Here is a 23453-nt window from a genome sequence, read left to right as displayed (position 1 = left end):
GCAAATGGAACAACAGGGATCAAAGGAGGTTTCTTCCATTCAATCAACCCAAGGTACGTGTATTATTCTTTGTATTTTCCTTCAAATTCCGTTGTATAACTAATTAGTTTACAATATTTACACGTTGAAATATAATATATGTAAATTTTTTATGTTTGAGGAATTTTTAACGAGTCCAACTGTTTTTTATTTCTCTCAGGAAAGAAGCTTTAATGGGGGATTTTTGGAATTGTCATTTTGAAGAAGAATTTTTGTTCGCCGATTCTCTAATATTGCATCGTCGAAAAATAATTGTGCCTTTATAGGCGAATTTTAAAAATATTTTCCAGAATACGAAGCAAAATAGTTAGATCGAAAAAAATTCCTCGAACATTCAACATTTGCTTTAAATCCTCGCACCATTTTCGAATAGGGAACTTTCTACAAATGCTCTGAAAGTTCAATCTATTATTTATAAATAATTTCAGTTTTACATATATATAAAAATATATGTAAAACGAAAAAGCTAATTAGCCGGAGTTTACGCCCGATTAGATCGAGTGAAATTTGAATACTAATTCGGTGCTAAAAAATTACAGAATATCTTCTCTCTCCATTGAGTACATTTTTGTATCCCAACTTTCAATTTATTTTCAGAGGATATTGTAACGAAAAGGTAAACAATTGGCGTTTTAGAAACGTTTTGAATTGTCAATTTCAGTTTTTTTTTCTTCGAATGTTTTTTTGACGTGAAAGCGAACTCGTGAAAAGTTTGTGGGGAACTGGGAATCTCGATTCGAGAGGGATTCAAACAAATTATTGATTCTCGTAGCGACCCAAGACCGACCGTTGATAATTACATAGCCTCGTTGAGGGAGAAAGAACCAGAGAGAAGAAGAAAGTTTTCTGACACTTTGGTACTCGAATAACATCCGAGTGATTTATGTGCTTATTACAGACGAGTAACGAATCACCGGTTTGGCGAATCCTGGGAGCAATAATCAATGCCTTTTTTCACTTATGTCGCTTAAACTACAATTTACTATTTAAATGTTATTTACAGCAAGACGAGATTGAAAAGACGGAGGCGAATAGTGGCGCTTATAAACACTCGATGCTTCATCATTTTTCAGACCTCGTTCGACATCGTGAGCATCACCGAATCTTGGGACAGCTCGTCCATCGATTGCTCGGACCCTAAACATCATTCGAATTTATCATTATGTCAAACGGTGTGACGTCAGAATGGATTACAAGAGAAATAAATTGTCATTCGGCCACACAGCCAGGAAAATAAAAAACTATTTGGATTCTGCTACAAAATAACGGGCAGAGGCGATTGATTTAACGTAATCCACGACAACATGAACACACGATTAGATCCAACTTGGCAAATTACTAAATAAAATTACTCGATTTTAATTCAGTTATTCAGGAAAATTGGATTTGATTGAAATTCTGAGTTCTGAGCAGTAGAGAAAGTGATTTTTTCAAAATTAATTCAGAGTTAAATTTACCGTGAGTGTGGTACATCGACGGTGTTGGACTTTTACAGACTGCAGGACTGAGTTGCGTTTGATGTTGTCCCTGCTGATGTTGTTGTTGGTGTTGAAAAGAATATGTGAGATGGAGGTTTATGTGTCTTCCGAAATCGGCTGGCGAAGCAGAAGAATTCGGCGGCGATTGATGAACTAAATTAATACGGGAAAAATTATTCGTCGGTCAACACGCGTTAGCTAAAAAAGTCGAAAAATATTGAATTTTAATGAAAAATTACCGTGCTGTCCCTTCATTTTCCCGGTATGCAAATGCTTCTTCTGTCTCGCCCTCGAATTTTGAAACCAAACTTGAGTGACCCTTTTACTAAGCCCTGTAACGTGTGCTATCCTTTCAAGATCCTGACCATCGGGATTGCTGTCCAGTTGAAAATTCGCCTGAAGAACCGACAACTGTTCCTCGGTAAACGTCGTCCTTACTCTTTTAGCCTTGTTGCCACCTTTGTGACCGCTCTCCGAATCGCCACCTTCTGGGGGTAAAGAGCCGAGCATCGATCGATCGTCATCAGTTCTTTGCTAATAATCAAATCCAGCACACCCAGAAAGGAAAAAATCTCTAAAGTGCAGTACTACAAGAACCTTCGATCTTTAATAAATGACTTCAATTTGATCTCCCTAATGTGTCAGTTATAACTTCCGATTCGAAATCAATTGGCTCCAATATTTGTTGCTATGCCATCTCAACCCCAAATACATTATTCGATCAAATTCAATCATAAAAATACTTTATTTAACAATTATGCAGAAAATAATGACAAAAATATGATCTACTCGAGTTCAGTAGTAACTGAATTGGTCAAATTCGTTTTTGAATATATCACGAATTCAAATTTTTTGTAATTAACACAGAAATGTGTTCTGCGTTTATCTTTATGCAAATTTTTTTTCGCTGACAGACTTCACAAAGGCTCAGAATGTTCTCCATTTTGATGTATTTTTTCAAAGACCATTGCTTCAGCGTGGATCAAGTAGGAGCTTGTACTGTTCCGATTGAAAAAACTAATTGGAATGCAATTCTTGATGGAGGATTATTGCTATTATTGCAAACATTTTTGTAGAGACCGTTTAACGTAGGGTCGAACGAAATTAGCGTGCGAGAACCCGATGGACATTACGATCGTCTGTTACGTGGCTACTTAGAAATTCCCGTACGAATATCGCACGATTAATCAGCGTTCCGGAAAACGTGATATCTCACCATCGGACGAGGTGTTGTTTCCCTCGACGACGTCCAGATAGTGAGCCTTGCATAGCAATCGAGCGTCGAGCAGGGCGAACTGTTCACCCGTTGACAGTTGTCTCGAGCAGGCGTCGCAGGCGAAACATGCCAAGTGGTAGACCCTTTCCCTCGCACGTCTCACCCAATCACCGGCGCTGACGCTTCGACCGCATTTTGCGCATTTAGCACCAAATGCACTGATTAAATCAATTAAATATTTTATGACTTTATAATTCCGTTGAAGATTCAATGGTAAATACTTCAAAATCAAGGATTCAATTTATTCGTAGCCTCGAAACGAAGTTGCATGATAATAAGAAAACAGCGATTTTACGTCGAGATATGAACGAAAAGTAATTATCACTTATTAACGTTTCAGACTGCAATTGCTTTTCCGGATTACCGTCACAAATACTGATCCAAACAAATTCTAAGCGCGATCGTAGCCTTCTCGACCATCGTAGTAGGAAGAATTTCGTTTTAAAATCATTGCGGTGTGGCTTTCTAGGCTTCGAATAAACTCTAATTTGGATGTAAATCATTCCATTAATTAATTGTTTCGAATATGAGGTCGAAACGTTCAAAAACACAAAGTCCACGGATGTCGTTTGTTCTGATTCGAACCGGTGTGGCTCTCGACTCCATTCTATTCCATGGCAAAATTTTGCGTAGTAAAACATAAAAAATGTAGGATCCAGCAGGTAATAAATCTATCGGATGCACTAAAAATAGTTCTAGTCGCAGGAAAGCACAGTAATCATAAATACAAATTTCATTCGGAGAAAAAAAAGAAAATCGCGAAGGAAAAGTCGTGTCGGTAAACGGATCGTACATTTTTCGATGCATGCGATATCCTTTCACAGAGATTAAGTCGACTAATTGTTTCATAGAATGTACATTTTCATGTTGAGTGTGCATATCCAAATGAACGAGAGCGGTGTGTACGTATGTAAAGTTGTAATCAAGCAGCTGATAAGTTCTCGCCCAGGTGGAAATCTTTCTCTTGCGAGTGTTGATCAACGAGATACATATTTGATTGGGCGTTCCAATAGATTTTCTTCGTGTCAAAGTCAGGCAGAGATTGGTGCATAAATGAGATTAGTTTGAAATATTGAAGCGCGAGGGCTCGAAAGTTAAGAATCGACAGAGAATTACGTTGGAATTTTTGTCCTTGTTAGTTCCTCGGGGGAATGCGAATATCGTCGAGCAGCATTATGATTTGTTGGGGAAGCAGGAAAGCGCCGTAAAATAGGAAAGACGTAAGAGACGAGAAGGGCGGATCTTGAAGAATGCATCAGCAAATGTTGCAACGAAAATAATGCCGAAAGCAAAAAACAAAAGAAAAAAGATAGAGGATGAAAGAGAAAGAAAGAGACAAAAATGAAAAAGGGAAGAGTGGACAGTGCCCGCGGTGGGCCGGGGTTGGAAGGACTCGCGGCTCCAGTAATTAAACAACGACTAGCCGACCATTAGCCCATTATCATATTCATGAACACGGAAAGTGCATCCCGATTTCTCGATCGAGCGAAGAGTTCTCCCCCTCATCGACGAGAGAGAGGGATCCGCGATTCTTATTTTCCCTTCGCTAATACAGTCGACTTAGCGTCTTTTTATTCATTTTCATCCTTCTCGTTTCCTCTCCTTTTCCTTCATTCTTTTTCTTCCGTTGGTTCGCTTTTGTTTATTTTCTCGTCGAAGGTATACAACCGCGAAGCGGTAGTTTTGCATCTTTTGCCAGGGCGTATGTTTGCGATTTAATATATTTCTCATGCTCGCACGAGAGCGGTGAGGGAAGCTTCTGATATTATCGGTGGTAGCAATAACGACAGATATATAGTGCATCAAATATAAATGCCTATCGGTACGTTCATCCACGTATATATTGAATTTTTAATCATCATTTTTTTGCACTTGTTCTTCTCTCCTCTTAGTTTTATCACTTCGAGCCTTGCTTCCCTTTTCCTTTTTACAATATTTCTTCTCTCTCGATATCTTCTTGCTTTTTTAATCTGCGTTATCACTGTGACTCAAGGCTTCGTCGAACGATACGAGCGAGCACGTGCGATCCGAGTTTTCTGACTTCTTTCGCAACTGTTCCCCCCTTCATTCCCAATCTTTCTCGTTTTCTTCGGAGATTCCAAACGCCTTTGCGCATTCGTGATTATATATACTAAAGAGACCCGAAAGATACGTCGCGCTCGCAGCCACGCGACGACCCTGGTGGGCCCAATCCACGCTTTTTTCCTGCCGAGGAATTCTCCCCATTCTTTAATCTCATTCGATGGCGTTCTCGGCAAAATAATAGTCGAATTAAAATACGGTTCGAGGGGACAATCGGTGCAACCTCTTAATTCAAGGATTTCTTCATTGATCACGCATCATCTTTTATTTCTTTTTTTTCCCACTTTTTCCAGCTGCTAAGGAATTATCTTTTGGCTTGGCAAACTTTGTCTCTCTATTCTCTATGAAATTGAGATATTCGATGAGAAACGAATCCAAATAATTTCATTTGTTCATAAGAAATGTTCGTACACTTTGCAACCGCTGCATCTTATTGATTTCTTAGTGAATTATAGAGCTTTTTTGTTTTTTAAACTTGGAGGATTCTTAGCATACGGTTGTTAGATTATATGCTAAGCTAACGGAGGTTTGGTGCAAGACTACAGCCATGCTGAAATATATAGACAGGTATATATAGACGTATTCGATGTCATAAAATATGCTGGCAATGGTCACACCCATTTCGAGCACGAGGATTACGTTTACAATCTTCTGTTTCGTTTTCTCTATGCCGGATGGATTTCGAGGGATTTGAATGCCATAAAAATCGTGGATACACGCATTCATTTCCGCTCATTTGGTGGATAAATAATTCTTGCGACTGCGTATGATAATTTGAGAGAAAAAGAAAACTGTCTCAAGCACAACTATTGGAATTCGTGCTTAATCAACATCCTCGTAATGAGGAGATCATGATTTTTAATATCGTTCAATCCCAGCCCTCCATTTTATTTGATTTCAATCGGTTTGTCTCGATTAAATGATGTTTTTTTCTATCATTTCATGATTTCACTTTCGTTCAAAGAAGGAATTAGACAATGAAAAAGATCTCGACGATCTTCAGATCAATGTATATATCGATGTCATATCGGCAGACATTATCATAATACAGCGCTGTGCACACACTCGATCGTCGAAGAGGAAAAAAAGTAAATAGAATAAATAAAACGGCAAGGAAAAAGAAAGAGAGGAGGAGCGGGAGGGAGCATGACTGTAAAAATTACGTAGCAGATTTCTGAGGACCTCCCGCATAGGCGATCAATACGATCATCGATACACGTGACGTATTATTATTTATCGTAGCGTGCGCAGCTGAACATAAAAAAAAATACATTCCTATATCTGTGGCTGTGCGTATGTGCATAAATTTGATCTCCTCATGGTTAGTGCACGTACCAGATTAATTTTCGAATCATGATTAACCCCTTTGCTACATTTATGCTGGGAAAGGCTTTTTTCAAACCTGTATAACAACATTTTAAAATCCGCGAATTAACTGAAAAATTTACGTCAAATTTTCAATGCAATCGAAAAGATGGACATAATTGGCAGGGAATTGTCGCCCTAATTATTGAAATAATGTGATTGTTCGAATTCGATTCAAATTGAGACTGGATTTATTTTTCACTTCCATCTGATATCGATGTACGGTTGACTAGAATTTTAAAAAGTCATCATTGCCATATGAATTATTATTTCGTCATACCGTTCGATCGCGAACTGGAGAATTTGCGGGGAGATTCAGTTGGACTTAAAGTGCTTCATTTCCGTCAATATTCGCGATAATTTATGGTAAGTTTCAGACTCACTGCACCGCTCAAATTTACACCAAGTGTATGAATATATGTGTGTGGCAAGTCTCGTGATCGGATGTTGAGATACGTGACTTATTAGGTGGGTTGGTATCCGCAGTCGGAGCCACCATGAAGAGAAGACCGCCTCGGCAATGTGATTCGTATATACATATATATTTGATATATCCATCCTGTATATTGTGTGAGTGAGATCCGCCGACTCGGCCAATCTGATTGACAGTTGGATAAACACGTTGAACGCATAGCGTCTTTCTCATTTCCATTTATCTTTCTCTCTCTCTCCGCTTCTCTTTCTCTTTTTTTATTTGATCTGTCCATTTTCTCTTTCTCAATCTTTTCGCCGTGCTCTCGAAACCTCCGAGTGCAGTAAAATATCGACGAGTCACTTTCCGTGCCAGTTGGACAACCGTAAAAATAAAAATCGCGGCGGCGCGATCGCTATATCTTCGGCTGAGAAGAACAAGCAAGGCCCTAAAACTCTTCTATCTTCCAATCTTCCGATCTTATAAAATTATTGATTTTTCCGTTTGATAGGTGGATAAATAATGAGATAAATGACAGATTCCGTGCAGAGGAAATAAAGTTTGAAATCGTAAATGTTCAAGGAATTAGAGGAAGGCGAGGGAATGTTCATTGTCGATGTTGAAGTCATCGCACCGGGCAAAAAATCAACGTTTCAAAAGATTCGTACACTAAAATCAAACTCGAAAAAGTATAACAACGGGAGACGAATCCAAAGGTGTCAGGAGGTCGAGAGAGGTCACTGAGAACAATTGAAATACCGTATTTCATCTTCACACTCTATTAGTAAGTATTACCGAGTATCCATTATAGATTGAACAAGGGAATCGTTGTTCCTATCATTAATAATCGTTTCATTGATCGATCGACCGAACAGTCGATGTGAAATAATAATAATAATAATAGCAATAATGTGCCTGTCAAAAGTGTGTCAATAATTTAAATGATATAGCTGTGAATTTTGCAGCCAGTTTTAAAGTTAACGAGGATTTAACTTTTCAATAAAATTGTCATTTAAGAAATGCTTTTTGGGGGAATAACTGATCAAAATGTTTATTAGCCATCTCTATTTTGATTTTCGAAATTATAAATCAGAATTATGATCGTTGGGACACAATTTCTATGACTTCATTGCAGTTTAGTGTATCCATGGGAGGGAAATTATTTTTGATTGTTGCTCTATGAAAACAGATAAAAAATAATATGTGCTCATGAATGATCGCAAGCTTGGTGGAATCTGAATGTGTATTAGCCCGTTGACTGCACCACACTGGTGCAAGTTTGCACCCACGAAAATTTCAAGTGTCTAGAACGTCAAAATTCCATTTTTCAATTTGACCATATTTTTATACTAAAACTTAATTTTTTAATTTTTTAAACGATCGTAATCGATACTAAGGAATTGTTACCCCTAAAAAGTCTCGTTGAAAGATTAATTATTATGTGCGTTCATGCGTGAAATAAAAAGTTTTGAAAAATCCAAGTGCAAATTTGCATCAGCGTGGCGAGTGTGTAACCTCGAAGGGAGTGTGGTTTCTAGCTACGGATGAGCGAAGAATCGTTGCAAAAATAATTCACCAGCGAGAAAGAGAAAGAAGCGACGATGAGAATTAGTGCATTAGAAGACATTGAAAAAATGAGTAAAACATGGAATTTGTTTGAGAAGGAAATGAACAAAAAAACTCACAGAGCGTAGTCATGCCTGCAGTAAAGTCTCATGCCCCGTAGAAAACACGAATGTTGATCGTGAAGTGGTCGAGCGCAAGCGCAACATCTGAGACATCTCGAGTGCCAACTTCTACCACCTACGCAAAGTACAGTTCGTTCCCTAACTCGTTCGCCACAACCACCGCATTCCATGATCCCCGTCGTAACGTTGGTAACGATTCCAGTCGTTGCACCGGCCGCAGGGGTCGTTTGGACGCTTCCCTCGCAGACGCCTTCGGGCGGCATGTCCTCCACTTCCGTCTTTGTATAGAATTTTAGGAAAAAGTAGTTTTTATTAATGTTTAGGAATTTCACTCGATTTGCATTTATCTCGAAAAAAAATGAAATTAGGCACTTCAAATTTCTTGATTTTCTAGGGTTCTCGATATTTTTTAATACATTTTTTTCTCATAGGAGCAGGAACATTAACAAAATTCAATTTTGAGAAACTTGAAACTTGAATTTTCGAACACGAGGTCATTTTTACGATTACATTTTTAGGTTGCTCTACTTCACTCTTCCAAAAGTATTATCGACAAATGCTGTTTTCAAGGGTCATACGTCAGCAGAGTAATTGAAATTCGTCCCAAAGCGTTGAAAAAGAAACGAAACATGAATTTAAAGAGGAAGCGAACGCGAATACTCTGTGAAATAAATGGAATGGGCTTTTTCTCTCCTCAAATTATATTTGATATGCACCGCAGAGCTGAAATTCTGCGGATGAAGCTTCAGGGATTAATCTTAAATTGCAACCGGTCTTTTCTGGATCCCCAATTGTACAATGAACTGTGCAACGAGTCTAATGACGCGGAACGTTAAACCCGCACACCCCCTGCCTGCGGTATTATCAATCCTCTTGGGGTGTAGATGCGGTTTTCCACCCTCAGAACGAACGAAAATCATCGACGAGAGGGACAATAACTTGCGCGTGTGAAAGGAAGTGAGATCGACGCTCGCAGAGTCGTTCTGTGCAACCCTTCTTACAGTACAACTGTCTGTAAACCGAGGAGAGGATTTGATCGATGTGTTCATGTGTACTTTGTAAGCTTTCAACGATCCGTTACGATTTGCTGGATGCTCTGGCATACCGAACGTACTGGAGGGATTTTCAGTTTATTGTAAACCACAACCACTCCTCAAACGCTCAGGAAATCGACATTGAGCATTGGAGATCGGTATCGAATGAATAAACTCCACTTATTGGTTACGTTATGGCAACACTTGAGGTAACTCTGTCGCTTTAGCCTGATCATACCACTGCTAATACTTGAAACTTGTAGTAATCAATATTATTGAAATATGGAAAAAAAAAATATTTCTAATAACTCAAATTTTCCATATGTAATCCTTTAAGGAAGTTGAGGCATTAGAATGAAAATGATGCCATCGCTTTTAAACCGATTGCATCTTATAAAGTGAAGTGTAAAAAAAAAATCAGTTAAATTTTCAGACAGTTTAGGAGCGTTGTTGCTAAGAATAATCAATAACAATTTGGGCCAAATAACATGTAATCTTATGGAAGTCAAGACACATTCAGTGATATCTCCGTTAAAAATGATGCTAAATATATGAAATTTTTTGGGCAACATGAGCAAGGCTTGCTGAACAATGTCAATTTTTTTCAGATTTATTAGGAGATTTGCTGAGATTATATTAATAATAATCTGTTTCCCGTGCAGTTTTTTGAGGCTAGGATCGTCACCGTTCGTGTTTTCGATTGAGCTTTCACCAGTTTTTCGTCTTTTTTTTCCCCAACTTTTCTTTAAAGTGTATGCAACATTGCCAAACTGTAAACTGGCCTAACTTTTGAAAGGTACAGGCCATAACTTTTGGGTAAAAAAAATGACTGTACAGCCTCAACTTCCTTAAATGAATATTCGCATTGAATTATAAAAATGAAAAAAAAAAAAAAAAAACAGTCAGTTCAACGTTTCGCGTGGTATCCCAAAGTTTATGTTTTGGCAACACCGTCTTTTTTTACTCCTCTTTTCTGTTGATCTGTCAAATTGAGGTTAGGACTGCGCTATCATCAGCTGCTGTCTCGCTGTCACTATCGTAGCGAGTTATCATACAAGTGTTAAGTATACGAATTGCAGTTTTTTCCTGGATTTCATGAATTTCTATGCAAGTATACCCTTTCATAGTAACCGGAAGTTAGGTTTTAGTATACCGTTTTTGTGAAGCTCCTTCACGAAAACCAGCCCATTTTAATAATTAATTTCTATGAAATCAGGTCGATAACCAACCCTGAAATTTTACACAGCCCTTTATTAAAGGTTGAAGTGCAGCGTACAAAAATTTGTTCTAGATCTTGTGAACTGAGGCCTGCGGCGATAGAGTTACTTTAATTTCCCCTTGGTCTATTTTAGTGAATAAAAAAATAGAAATTCAAGTATTTGAATATCAAACGAGCTATCTTCATCAATCGGACGGATTATTGGATGGATTTTCGAGATATTTCAGAACTTTGTTATCATTTCTAAACAAATTAAACTATTTCTCTATTCAAGTTGTGTTCAAAGTTCATAAGCTTTCCAATTTTCGGACGCTGGTATGGATCCCAACGATTTTTTTTCCATCAGTAAATAAGAATTCATTTCGATCATATTATCTGCATGGCAATAACTCATTTTTATTTTGCTAATTCGTGATCGTGAATTTTCTGAATGCGTTTTAACTGCGAGAAATGGTAAACTCTTTCGAAAGAATGGCTGCCTCTCGATCCGAAGGAAACATCAAGATAATTGCATAAAATAGTCACAGATGTGCATAACGATATAAATATTCTCATAAATACGTAAAGTATCGTGAAATAATGAACTTTGCGAAAGGAGAGGAGGAGGCTCGTGTAACGAAAATCGAAGGGCACGAGGGTTTTTCGAGAGCGTCCATAAATCTAAATTCGTGTCGGCTACGTGCAGTGTCCGAGGACATGGACTATGTGGACAATACACTTACACGAGGAGTCGGAAATACACGGCAGCCAATAACATAAAGGAAATAGGGTTTTAATGCAGTCTGGAGGCTGAGGAAAATATCGTATTTTCCGAAGAGTCCATGACGATTTTTCGTATAGCAGTGTTGTGCGGAGGCTTCGAGTGCCGTTTATAGGTTTCCTCCCTTCAATCGTTTATTCCACTCGATGCTTCGTACGCAGTGAAAGATTTTTGAGGTTTACACCTTTTTCGTGTGTCCAATCGTATTTGGCCGAGGCGAGACTCGTTATTTCGTGGATTCTCTCGTTTCGGTGGAAGCAGCTGGTCAAGCGAATATCCAGAGTCGAGAAGCAGCGAGAGAGAGAGCGAGTGAGCAGAAAAGAAGGAAAGGGAATCCCTGCTGAGAGGTACTCGGCTGCCGACACAACCGCACGGAGAGGATGTCTCGTCGCGGTTTCTCTACACGGTGGAAGAAACGCCACAGGAAATGTGCACACACACACACACACACAGAGAGAGAGACGCATACACACTCATATATAAAATGTGTACGCATGACATTCTTTGGATCGACCCCTTCAAACTTGCCCACCCCTCGATTGTTGTTCAAGCCCCTTTTTATTTTATTCCCTGTGTGTATGTCTAGGCAAGTTACATGGCTCAAGGATATATATTACAAGGATATATTACCGGTGCACAAAAGTATACGCCCGTGCCAGAAACCAATATGGCTCGTCAAAATCATTGAGGAACATCATTCGACGATTTTTTGCCCCAATCTGACGAAAATATGGCGTCGGGCGTGTGAATCTCTGAGCAGAGTCAACAACTAAATCGATCTTGCATAGCATTTCGACTTTTTTTCGTGTCACTTCTTCTTCGATCTGTTTAAAAGCTCAAGCTTTTATTGATGGTTTGTTCTTTCAGTTTTGCACTGTTACGAATGAGATTTTTTCCAATTAAACGCCAAAAATCAAGTGGAGTGGTTCCTTAGTTAGGGCGTGAAGGAAGGACAAACAAACGAGCAAACAAAAATACTTTTGCATTTATAATATCAGTTAGGATTAGGATTCATTTGATTTCGTCTCGATTTTGATGATTCCGGAAGCATCGCTCTTGAGTGTGACAATCGCATGATTGTTGTACGCAATTTATAAATTTCCATAATACAATGAAACGTCTTCCATGTTATCAATAGTTAAGAATAATTGCTCATATTTATCGTGGAAACTCGCGTTTCTCACAAAAACGTCAAAATAAGTTAGATTTCATGGTCGTTGCATTCGCCAACGTGTCTATATATCGACTGTTACAAAGATCGTTGCTGCCTGCCCATCGTGTTAGCGGTCTTGTTACATCAAATTGTGGCAGTCACACCCTGCTGGATCTGCACGGCTTCATCCGTACATGAGTCTTTCTTTTTTCTTTAGTACATAGATTTCCATGTATTCATATATACATGTATATTGTTGGACGTACCGCAACCACCGGATCGTTGTACCCCTATTTGGGGAGCCGCGCGCGCAGACGTCGATCGCAGGGGCGTGTTCGGTAAATAAATATCAAGGGTGGCAAGCTCCGGAGAAAGGGAGAGAAAGAGGGATTCGGCTATGAGGAAATGATGAGAGAAGATGAGACACTCGAGTGCCTCAGGAAGGAAATCCGGAGTGTGGGATCGAGTGTTTTTATTCGTTGATTATTCACTCGATTCAAATCAATCGGGAACAAGTTTGACCACCGTATCGAACCTCTTAGGCTTCAGGAATTATTTGAGAAGGATCAATATAAAATTTATCCAAATAAGATCGAGAGAAGTGAAATTAAACAATTATTTCTCGATTTTTTCTTCATATGCGACTGTCATTTCTTTCATTCGACAAATTCCCAGCAAATGGCGGCCGCTTAAACTTCACGATTGACGTTTTGACTCGCTCTGCCTCGAATTCTTCTTTTTAATACTTGGCGTCAAGACGCTGCCGCGTTTCTAGATGACGACGATACCAATGCTACTGAGGCGTTATAAATTTCCCATAGAATAACACTTTTATCACTAACGAATCTACCCCATGGCAAGATGTCTTCCGAAGTGGTAGTGGAAATTCGATAGAACTTATCAGAACGAAAAAATCTGACGAAATGACCGAACGCTCGCCATCTCCGGTTATGTGTATAAAGCCAATAAAAAATATGAAAAATGATCGACGTGCAAACTCTCCTTTTTCTCCCCTCGCGACGTCGCAGGATCACGGCTCCCGTCTATTGTTACAGGCTCGAGATGTTCCTGCCTGGAATCGCGTCTCGCTGTGTTCGTGCGTGCGTTCTCATTGTGAAAAAACGAGCATTCAATGTTTTTTGTTAGTCGACAGGTTTGAAATATCCCACCAATTTTCCTCGTATCGAGATAAACCAAAAATATCACTGCAGTCGAATTGTGCAATCGAAAAACCGAGTTTTTATTGCAAACGTGATAAAAGCTCATGTCGAAACTGTTTTCAACGTTTCACTCCAGATGCTCATTTATCCGATGGAAATTGTTGATTAAACAATTATTCATAAAACGCTCTTCCATTGCTCGATCTTTCGATACAATATCGAAACATGATCTGATTTGGTTTGATGTTTAAATTCAATTGGAGTGTACCAGGCACGAGACACAGAAAGGGAGCTTGGAGCTTCCGGTACACTATAATGCGGCAGCTATATATCGACGTAGAGATAGAAACTCGTGGATTTTGAGGTTGGGGTTAGAAAGTCCCTATACATATGCGTTCAACGCGCACATGCATATGCATGTACATGTATCCGTGAACATCGGGTCCTATTATGTTACCAATGCTACATTATGTAACTCCCTTTTACCAATGGCTCTCTATTGTTGCATACGAAGGTGACGTATGTGGTTAACCACCGACCATAACCAGCAGCAACCAAATGTTCGCACATGGTATCCAATATGTACATGTCAGGCTCTTTCATGCCGGGGTAAGACTTTTTCGTGGCTATATATATATGTGTGTGTGTTTTGTAAACCAGTCACCCTCTCCTCGTATCGGTACAATCGTCGTATAGCCGAGGATTCAAAAGAAAATGTTGAACCGGCCAAGGTAAGACGTGCAGCGTATTTGTACTCGAGATTCGCCCGTTTCCCCTCACTTTTATGCATCTTCGAGAATTATTTAAACTCCCTGCTGAACGAGAATTTGAAGAGGAAAAACCTCGGTTCGAATGCGTGTTTCGAGCAATTTTCGGACGAAGTCGATTATGGAGCAGAGCAAATAATATTTTATGAAAATAGAAAAGGTGAAACGGAAATTCGTCGCTATCCTGGGGAATTGAAAATCGAACATTTTTTTTCGTTCCTGAACTATCGTGCGATGAGAACATGAACGAAATTAAGGTTATCAGTATCGAAAAGAGTCTTTCGAGGCATGTTTCAGAAATGCTGGATTTCCTTGTAGAACAGCCTGATCGACTGATGGAAATAAATCTAGGAAGGAAACTGTAGATTCTTCATTTCCATTATTCGATTCCGATTTTCCATTCTCTCCCATTGTCGCTATGTAAATTCCTTTGAGATTATTATTCTACAAATATTTATAAGCAACATGCATGAGATCGTGATGGAAGCTCAACGCAGAATTGTACCGAGTGACACGCGCGTGTAAAGTACAAATTTTATTAGATATTTCAAACGGCGTCCGTGTTATTTCGATTATTTAAAAATACACGTGTTTTCAGCTGAAGAAAAATCTCGGGAAGAAACACAGCATGAAATGCTGCCAGGGAAAAAAAAAAAGTAAAAAGCAACAGAAACGGATCATAGGTGACAATAATAAGGAGGCCGACTGTGTTCGCGCGTGTGCGAAGCCGCGCGTCGTAAAACGCCGGATTAGGACGGTTTCGGTTATTAGTATAAAATATGGGTTTCGATATGAAAACCACCACGGTGACCGAGAACTTTCTCTCTTTTCTCGTTTCTCTCTCTCTCTCATTCTATACATATACTTTAGAATATCTCATAAGAGGTTACCCCGTGCGGTGATCTGGACGCGCGTGTTCCCCCGAAAATATCCCTCTGAAAATATATTATCGGGAAGGCGAGACCAATCGATCCGGTTCTATTATATCAATTCCTTTATGAAAAACTTATCAACTTCTCTGAGGAATTTAAGCCCATAAAAGAGCCCGGAGAAGAAAATAAACAGAGGAAAAAAGTTTCATAACTTGGAAGCAAAAAAATGCGATTTATCGGTGGACCAAAAACTTTGGTGGAGTTACTTTTTTTTTGAGTAACGTCACCTTTTGAAGATAATAATTGTAAGTACATTCAGAACTACTTTTTTCAAATAACTATAAAACTTGACGGCAAAAATTTTGTTGAAAAGAATTCAATAGCCTCGGATCATAAACTCAATCCAAAAATTCATTTCGTGGAAATTCACTCAATCAATAAAATAATTGTGAGGTGTTTTCGATCATTTCGTTTTCGAAGTTTTTCTAGGATAAACCTAAAAGTTCGACGAAAAGGAACGTAAATAATGCCAATATCACTAAAAACTTAGTAAATTCAAGAAAATGCAATCTTTCACTACTCCAATGTTGCTTCCTCCTTGTTCGAAAGAACCAAAAATCCATCATCCCAAGCGCACGAAACTTCGATTCCGCGAAGCTGCGAATAATTGCTGAATTTCATCAGCCGTGAATTACGCCTCTAAACAATTCTGGAATGGATGTTTGGGTCAGCAAAGTCGGCCATTTCTCGTAACACAGAAGAGAATATCCCTTCAGTTTTTTTTTCTTTTTTTTCACTTTTTTTGTCAGCCTCTTTTCGGTGCCCCTAACTATGTATCGCTATTGAGGAGCGTATATAAAGAAAGAATGTATCTTTTTCGAGTGGTTTCAGTATCGGTTTTTCGTGTCCTTAACGTAGTGTGTGTATGCGTATTCTCTCATTCTCTTTTTCACACCATATTCTTGACTCTTGAGAAAAGGGTCCGGAGGTATGACTTTCAAAGCCGAATAGCCGAGCAACGGGGGGTCTTGTGGGACTATATATAAACACATATACCTGTGAAACATCGTCTTCTTGCTTCTTCGCGCTTCACTCATACCTTCTGCTCCTTCTGTATATATATAGAGTTGTATATAGCTGTGAAGGGCGTGCGCCCAAACGTTTGGAGAGTCTCGTGGGGCCCCGCACGGTCCCGGTGTCACTCTCTGGTAAATCCACGGTCATGCCTTCCATTGAAATCGATACTTGCTTTCTTTTACCATCTCTTCTGTCACTTTTGCTCTGTATACATATATATTTAATCGTGGATATGAAAGAGATGAAGATTTTTTTGTCGCCTCCTCTTCCGGAAGATTTCGCTGTCAGGGGGCCTCAGCAGGTAAAGCTTTTCTTCGGTGTCACCGAACCAGGCATCCACTTTCGCATAATGCCATGGTAATACATACCACTCGAGAAAACCAAATGCCCGAAAGAGGAAGCGCAAAGTGGATTATAACAAAGTTCAAGTTTTACGGACGAGGGAAGGTACGAGATCAATGGACCTTGCAGGTTTTGTCGGTAATTTTCTCTCGTCTTTTGTATCAACTGAGAAAAATGTATTTCTTGAATTTTTTACGAGAGCATTTGACTGTTGGTCATGCAATGGGGTTTTTTTTTTTCGTGACGTTAGAAGTGATTTTTCGTAAATTTTTTCATTGGGGAACGATTGATTTTACACAATGCTTGCCGGATGTAAAAAATTTCGAATCAGTAGGACGGAATTTTTTTTTCTCTCATGGATTTTTAAACCCTGAAAAGTTTTCTTGTTAGATGGATTCTAATGGGAAATACGAAATAACTTTTTTCTGTCGTGTACATCGCCAAAGGCGTTATTCTCAAAAGCTCGAAAGATTTGAAAAGAGGAATTCTTTCTGAGGTTGGCAAAAATACTGGAACCCATAAAGAGAAGGCGCACCCCCGTAAAGAAAAGGAGCGTGTGCGGACTTTTGGTCCAGGGAGAGGGTTTCCATTGGGTCTTTCCCGATATTCCTCGGTGCGAGGCGGAGAGCCAGGGTTCGCACAAACCCAGGTGACAACTTGACAAAGTGGTCCACTACGTTTCACGCGATGCGGACGTCTCGGAAAGGGAGAGAGGCGGAGATCGAGAAAGGAAAAGAGCGAGAAAGAGACTGGAAAAGGTGTGGGGCAAGGGCCAAAAGGGAATCTCTCTTCTTGGGATAGGAGGCATCCTGCTCGAACAAGAAATATGTATGAGAGGTTAGGGAAGCGATTGCTCCGTGAGAAAGAGACGAGAGTATGCGTCGAATGCTTTGAAACTGTGAAAAATGCGACGACAAAATAATGGAGGCAGTTTGTAAGTCGACTGGTAGCAGATGGAACGACGAGCTCCTTACGATTTTGCCTCCAAAATAGCGGAGGTTGCGCCCTTCTGTTAGCCACTTGTCGATACCGACGTACACACACACAGACATTCGACAAACACCTCGGAAGCACTTTTCTCGAGTGGAACAGCTCATCGGTTACCTCAGACGATGAGAGGGGCACGAGCCTTTTTTTCACGCCTTCGTAGAAAATTTTCCAAATTATATACAACCCTCGTATATACGTGTGCACTTAAATATACGAGAAAAGAGGATAGAACAGAAATATACACGAGGGACACTTGAATTTACAATGGAAAAAAAACCCCCGCCGCGCCGAACGAATATATAAACTCGAGATCCATTTAAATCGCTATCCGATTTTGGTTTTACGTCCCTTAACGCGTATCCTCGTCTTAACGCCACATCACTTTCTTCTCTTTCCAAGACATAGCTCTTCCTCATTCTCTCTTGGGGACTGGTGTATGGTTTTTTTGCTTTTTGTGCGCCAAAACTGAATGAGCCAAGGCCCCTGCTGCTGCCTTCACGTTTGTAAGGAACGTGTACATCGATACACGATTTACATTGTATCCCTCGCAATAATGACAGTCCAGAAGTTCACATTCTGTGCGTTTATAACACCATAGAATTTGTATACACGTGTCGTTGAGACGCGGGAAACGTCGTCGAATAGATGGTTCGAACCTTCTTTTCACTCTCGTCAATCTTACCGCGAAACCCGTAAGTTGCTGGACAGCTTCTATCTTCGATAAATATCTAAATACTCTGCCTCCTGGCGACGTGATTCCTTCGCACGCCTGTCCAGTCGACGTAGCCTGGATCCGTTGTTATAAATAATAGACCGACGATCAAGTTCATCAATTCTCTGTAAAAAGTACAATTTATTGTTGAACGCCTTACGCTGTCAGTATGCTGGGAGAAAAAATCTTTCGACGCAATCAAACACCTCGAGTCGTCAACGAATACGTTAAATTCTGATCGAACGGCGTACATTTATTCTGACCGAGAATACTGCAGTCGAATCAACAATGTTTTCCGGAATGTACGTATTCTCTGAAGGAATGCTTCGGTACAATTTTATCGCATATATCCGAGCTCGAAATTCCGCGAGAAGTAAAAGACGACAAAGTTACGTAAAGCCCAACACAGTGGAAGCTGTTACGAATACAACATGAGGAATTTATACGAGACTCTTTTCGAAGGAGGGTGTCTTAAAATCGTGTTCTCGTCTATACGGAAGCTGAATATATAGGCTGTTGGAAGACATGCTCTCCCTTGCGGAGCGTTGATTTTTTTTGGCTCTTGACAAAAAGAAGGGACGTGTGCTGAAGACCATTATGGTCCTTTCTCGACACGATCCTCCGGCGAACTGGGCGCGTGGGTGTTGCCAACGCGGATTGAGAACTTGGGCAAAAGGAGAAGAGATCTTCGTGGAGATCTGCGCTTCAGAAGTTTTCTTCCTTTCTTAAGACGTTTTTTCATTTCGTGTACGACGTTTTTTCCTCCTCTCGCTATTATCCCCGCTATTTGGGCTCGTCCACGGCTGCGTGCATGCCCATTCCTTCGTGTATGGCAATACATACGGAGAAACGTGCACGCATAAAAGCCAAGGTGTTTGTGTGCTGCCACCACTTGACCGGGGTGGGGAAAGCCTTTTTTCTCCAGCACGTGGGTGAGCGTGTGCGGGGATTGGTGGCTAATTGGAATGGACATGGACCGCGACCAGAGAGATCCCCAAATGCTCGCATCTATACCGTGTGTATAGACTTTTGTATACATTTATATGTATGAGAAGGTATCGCTCGTTCAGCGAATGCTTTCCTCTTGCTCTGGGAGCCTTCAACACCCGTGAAGCTTGGATACTCGTCGATCTTTTAGAATCTCAATTAATTAACGTGTTTGTTAAAAGCGCATCAGGTTTTTTTGACGAGGCCGCGAATACGGAGGCTCGATCATTGAGCTGTCTCGTTGCTTCTTGTATTCAGGAAAGATCGCGCTTTCTCAACTGCGCTTTAGAGAATCTCTTCGAATGCTTTCTGATCGGAGCAGGAACAAAGTTTTGAAAAACTGAGGCCTCGACTCGCGTGTTCGAAATCGGGAAAAATGGAGGCGATCTTTCACGGTGGCTTGAAGATCGTTCACGGAGGAAGAAAAGTCGTTGGAACAACGAAATGTGGCATTACGGGATGCCAATGAAATATGTGATCGTCGCGAGGTTAAACGAATGATGAACGAATGAAATATAGTTTTAGATCGAACTCTCCGAAAGCGTTGCAGTTGGTGCAGTGTTTAGTTCGATTTTCAATGTCTTTCACAATGATCCGCTTCCACCCGTAACTCGTAAATCGGATCATCCGCGAAGTTACGAGACCTTTCGGATCACGCAGAAACCTTTAATTTTCAACAATCGCTACAAAAGCTGTGCATGGAAAATCGAGGAAATCTTTCTCGATATTCATCTCAGATGGAAAAAAATGACGCGTTTAACCGGCGAGGCGCGAGGAGTGCAAATAATTACGGAGAAAAAAAAAAAGGATGGACAAGTGCAGTGAGAAGCACACGCGCCGTAAAACCTTTAATCCGATCTCTTCGGTGACCCGTGCGAAATCGTAAATCCGTGTAAGATCCATTTGAAATACTTTACACCTCCCACGCGCAAAGTTCGGACACACTGGACCGCAAAACAGCATCCTGACACTCTTTGCTTTGCGCATCAGACGTTCTATCTGCTCCGTTTTTATTTTCTCCTTTTTTACTTTTTACTGGCAACACCGCAACGTGTGTGGTCGGTTACGGGGAGTGTGGCGAGGGCGTAAATTGTTTGTGTAAAGCGCGAAATGGCGCTTCAACCCGCTTATACAAAGTTACGATCTCGTAATTTTATTTTTTATTTTTTTTCGAACTAGATTTTAGCCTCCGACAATCACATGGATCTAATTCTCATTTATTTCATTTTTTTTCCTTGATTCATAACTATTTTAAGGGAGTCGAGAAAACATTTAATCGTCTGTTTATTCCCCTACTCATTCGCGCCATTACTTTCCAAATTTGTATTTCTATATTCACAGATTCATATCACGTTATTATTTCTGTTTATTTACTTCCTGTTTCCAAAATCTCAAAAATTTTATTTGCCCGTATGGGGATAAATTCGAATATTCATTTATCTTGATTGATGAGAAATATTCATGGTTCTTTCATCTGTAAAGATTAAAATTCAAGTTAATTTAATATTAAGATTGAAACCAGAAGTTACAATAAATAGTTGTTTATTTCGAATAAATTATAGGTTCATAACAACGAGTAAACATTAGAATTATATTACACCCAACAAGGTCTCACAAAATCGACATATGAATTCCAACTGGAATTTTGTGAGAGGACTAACAGGAACAAACGTAATAATCGTGCTTTGGTCCTTTTGCATAGATATATCGCTAGCTAATTCCAATAATGAATTAAATCAGACACGATTACCTTAAGTGTGATGTAAATTAATTGCGTGAAATTGTTTCACCATGAAATATATCCAATTACGATTAATCCAAGATCTTTCGATGGAATAAAAATTAAGCAACAAAACAAAAGAAGCATCAAAATATATTTCACTTATTTCTAGTTTCTTATGTTTTAGTAAATAATCAATTATGAGCCGGCCATATTAAGGATGTGAAAACGGTTCGTACTAGTCAATGGACAGTCTTTGACCATATTTTTTCAAAGAAATTACCACGGGCAAGCATATATATCGCACAATATTATTAAGAAATCTTGTAATGATTTTTTAATGGTAAATAATATTTAAGTTCATTTTATTACGAAAAGGATTTTATGCAGAGTCATTAACACGACTCGCGGTAGTGCAGTGTGAAAAGTTTACGTCTGACAACATCGGACGTGGTCAGTTGACAGCTGAGGTTAGAGCTTACCATAACGACAAAAAAGTTCCACAGAGCATTGTACAAATGTTTACATTTATAGGTTGTGCGACGTTGCCACAACTTCACGGGGTTATGAAAACCTCAGGTTCCGTGAGCATTTGTCGTCTTTAACTCTATATTTCTAATTCAGATGTCCTGTTAAAATCCTCAGGGTTCAATGCATATACAATAGACGTTTTTATGATTAACATCTGCTATAAAGATACATCAAATTTTGAGTTATACAGGCGTCGAAGTCATTGTGGCTATACATGACACGTAAAATTGTGTTCTTTTGACTAAAAATATTTCGATCAAACAGTCGTTAAGAGACCTTGAAATTTTACAGAGATTAAGTTTTAAGCTTGGACTGTAACATACAGAAAAATTAGAGTGCCATCTGAAATGGAGTGCTTATACATCTTTAACTCCAGATAATAACCGCCGAATATATAACAAAAATCACGTGAACATTTGAACATTTTGAACTTGTCACCTTCAAAGAACGTACGTTTCCTTCGTTCAAATAATTGGTTACTTCTATTACTGGATCCTGGATGGAACAGCGTCGTAATTATAGAAACTATCGTAATATCGAACTTTTCACGAGCCCCAAACGACATCTCAAAATCTGAAGAAGTCTCTTTTTTCAAGACGTATAAATATCTACTGAAATTCCGAAGGTGCACATACGTCGTGTACAATGGTTATAACAAACGCATCTCTCGTTCAAGGCTGTGTACATGTGCCACGATATAGTATAATACACCATAAATCGAGCTCGCCGCGACAAACCCCGTGAATATATTATAGCGGTAATAATTTATGCGGTCCAGTTTAGATTTTAAAGTTGTTTCGAATGTATTTTTTAAAGATTCGAGCGTATATATTAGAGCGTGAAGTATGAAGGGAACAAAGTGACAGATGCAGCCCCCGCTCGGTAATTATCAATAAATTTACTCGAATGTTTTTATTTGTTGGCCATTCGCATTGTCGTTTTTACGTGCTCGAACAATAGAGACGGGAAGAAGAAAAAATGTGATAACAACAATGGAAGCGCTTCCTCGGAGGACGAGAAACGATGACGGATCTCGGCGTTTCCTACAGTCCCACGCTTTTATACACCAACAATCGTCATATTTCACATTCAAGCTTCAAAACCGTATATGACATTTTTGGGACGCGGAGAAAATATGGAGGATTATGAAGAGAGAAAATAATGCTCACCTTCATATCTCCGACGAGTGGACACGAGTTCCGCGGACTCGAATGATCCGGCGAGAGCGTTCCTCCGAATGCGGAAAAGGATCGAAGCGCGAGTCCGATTGAAGCGCGCACTTTTCTTACGTTATTTTTCTCCTTTCCATCATTCTTTACGAGCGTCTGCGCTCATTTTCGAAACTTTAATCTCTTCGTCGCGCACATGACGAACGAACGACGATCGCGGACGACCAATGGAACAATTGTACTTCTAATCGAGATTATTGAGCAACAAATTGGCACAACTTCGAGCCCGACGACCTCGAATTTTCTTCATGAAATTGAGGATCGCTGGCAGCCAGCCAGCGATACGACAAATGTTGAAAAAACGATTACTAATGAATTTTTAATATCGAAATCAGCTCGTCTCTCTCCATCCAATTCAGTTACGAAACACCACGCAAAGAATTATTTCTCCGCAACCGGCCTCGAAAACACCTTGGCTCGCGATAGCCCACCACGGCCCTTCTGATCACTAAGGATTACGCTCCTTTTCGCGGCTACGTTTATACGTATTGCGGGTTAGTGATGGTTCGCGAAGTGGCGGAGTCGCGAGAAACTTGGCGGTACTCTATACATCGATGGGC

At 39.8% G+C, this 23453-nt stretch overlaps 1 protein-coding gene across 2 annotated transcripts; it reads right to left on the bottom strand.

Moving 5' to 3' along the window:
- Nucleotides 1–54: 54 nt before the first annotated feature.
- Awh (Arrowhead) lies at nucleotides 55–23389 on the bottom strand. 2 transcript variants are annotated; one of them, XM_043421726.1, is made up of 6 exons: nucleotides 22834–23389; nucleotides 8338–8618; nucleotides 2734–2951; nucleotides 1757–2005; nucleotides 1497–1670; nucleotides 55–1176 (listed from the first exon to the last, which is right to left on the bottom strand). In XM_043421726.1, the coding sequence occupies exons 1-6, from the start codon at nucleotides 22837–22839 to the stop codon at nucleotides 1109–1111; spliced, it is 996 nt and encodes a 331-aa protein (XP_043277661.1). In that variant the 5' UTR covers nucleotides 22840–23389; the 3' UTR covers nucleotides 55–1108. The 2 variants fall into 2 exon arrangements, with proteins under 2 accessions (XP_043277661.1, XP_043277663.1); XM_043421728.1 differs by having other exon boundaries at nucleotides 1757–2002.
- Between the last annotated feature and the right edge of the window lie 64 nt (nucleotides 23390–23453).

Source organism: Venturia canescens, chromosome 6, assembly GCF_019457755.1.
Source record: "Venturia canescens isolate UGA chromosome 6, ASM1945775v1, whole genome shotgun sequence".
Lineage (NCBI taxonomy): Eukaryota > Metazoa > Arthropoda > Insecta > Hymenoptera > Ichneumonidae > Venturia > Venturia canescens.
This window is presented reverse-complemented; position numbering and strand designations above follow the sequence as displayed.

Coding starts and splice junctions, on each gene's coding strand:
- Awh (XM_043421726.1), bottom strand. Junction 1,671..1,756: donor GAAAATGAAGGGACAGCACG/GTAATTTTTCAT, acceptor GTATTAATTTAG/TTCATCAATCGCCGCCGAAT. Junction 1,177..1,496: donor GTCGATGTACCACACTCACG/GTAAATTTAACT, acceptor AATGATGTTTAG/GGTCCGAGCAATCGATGGAC.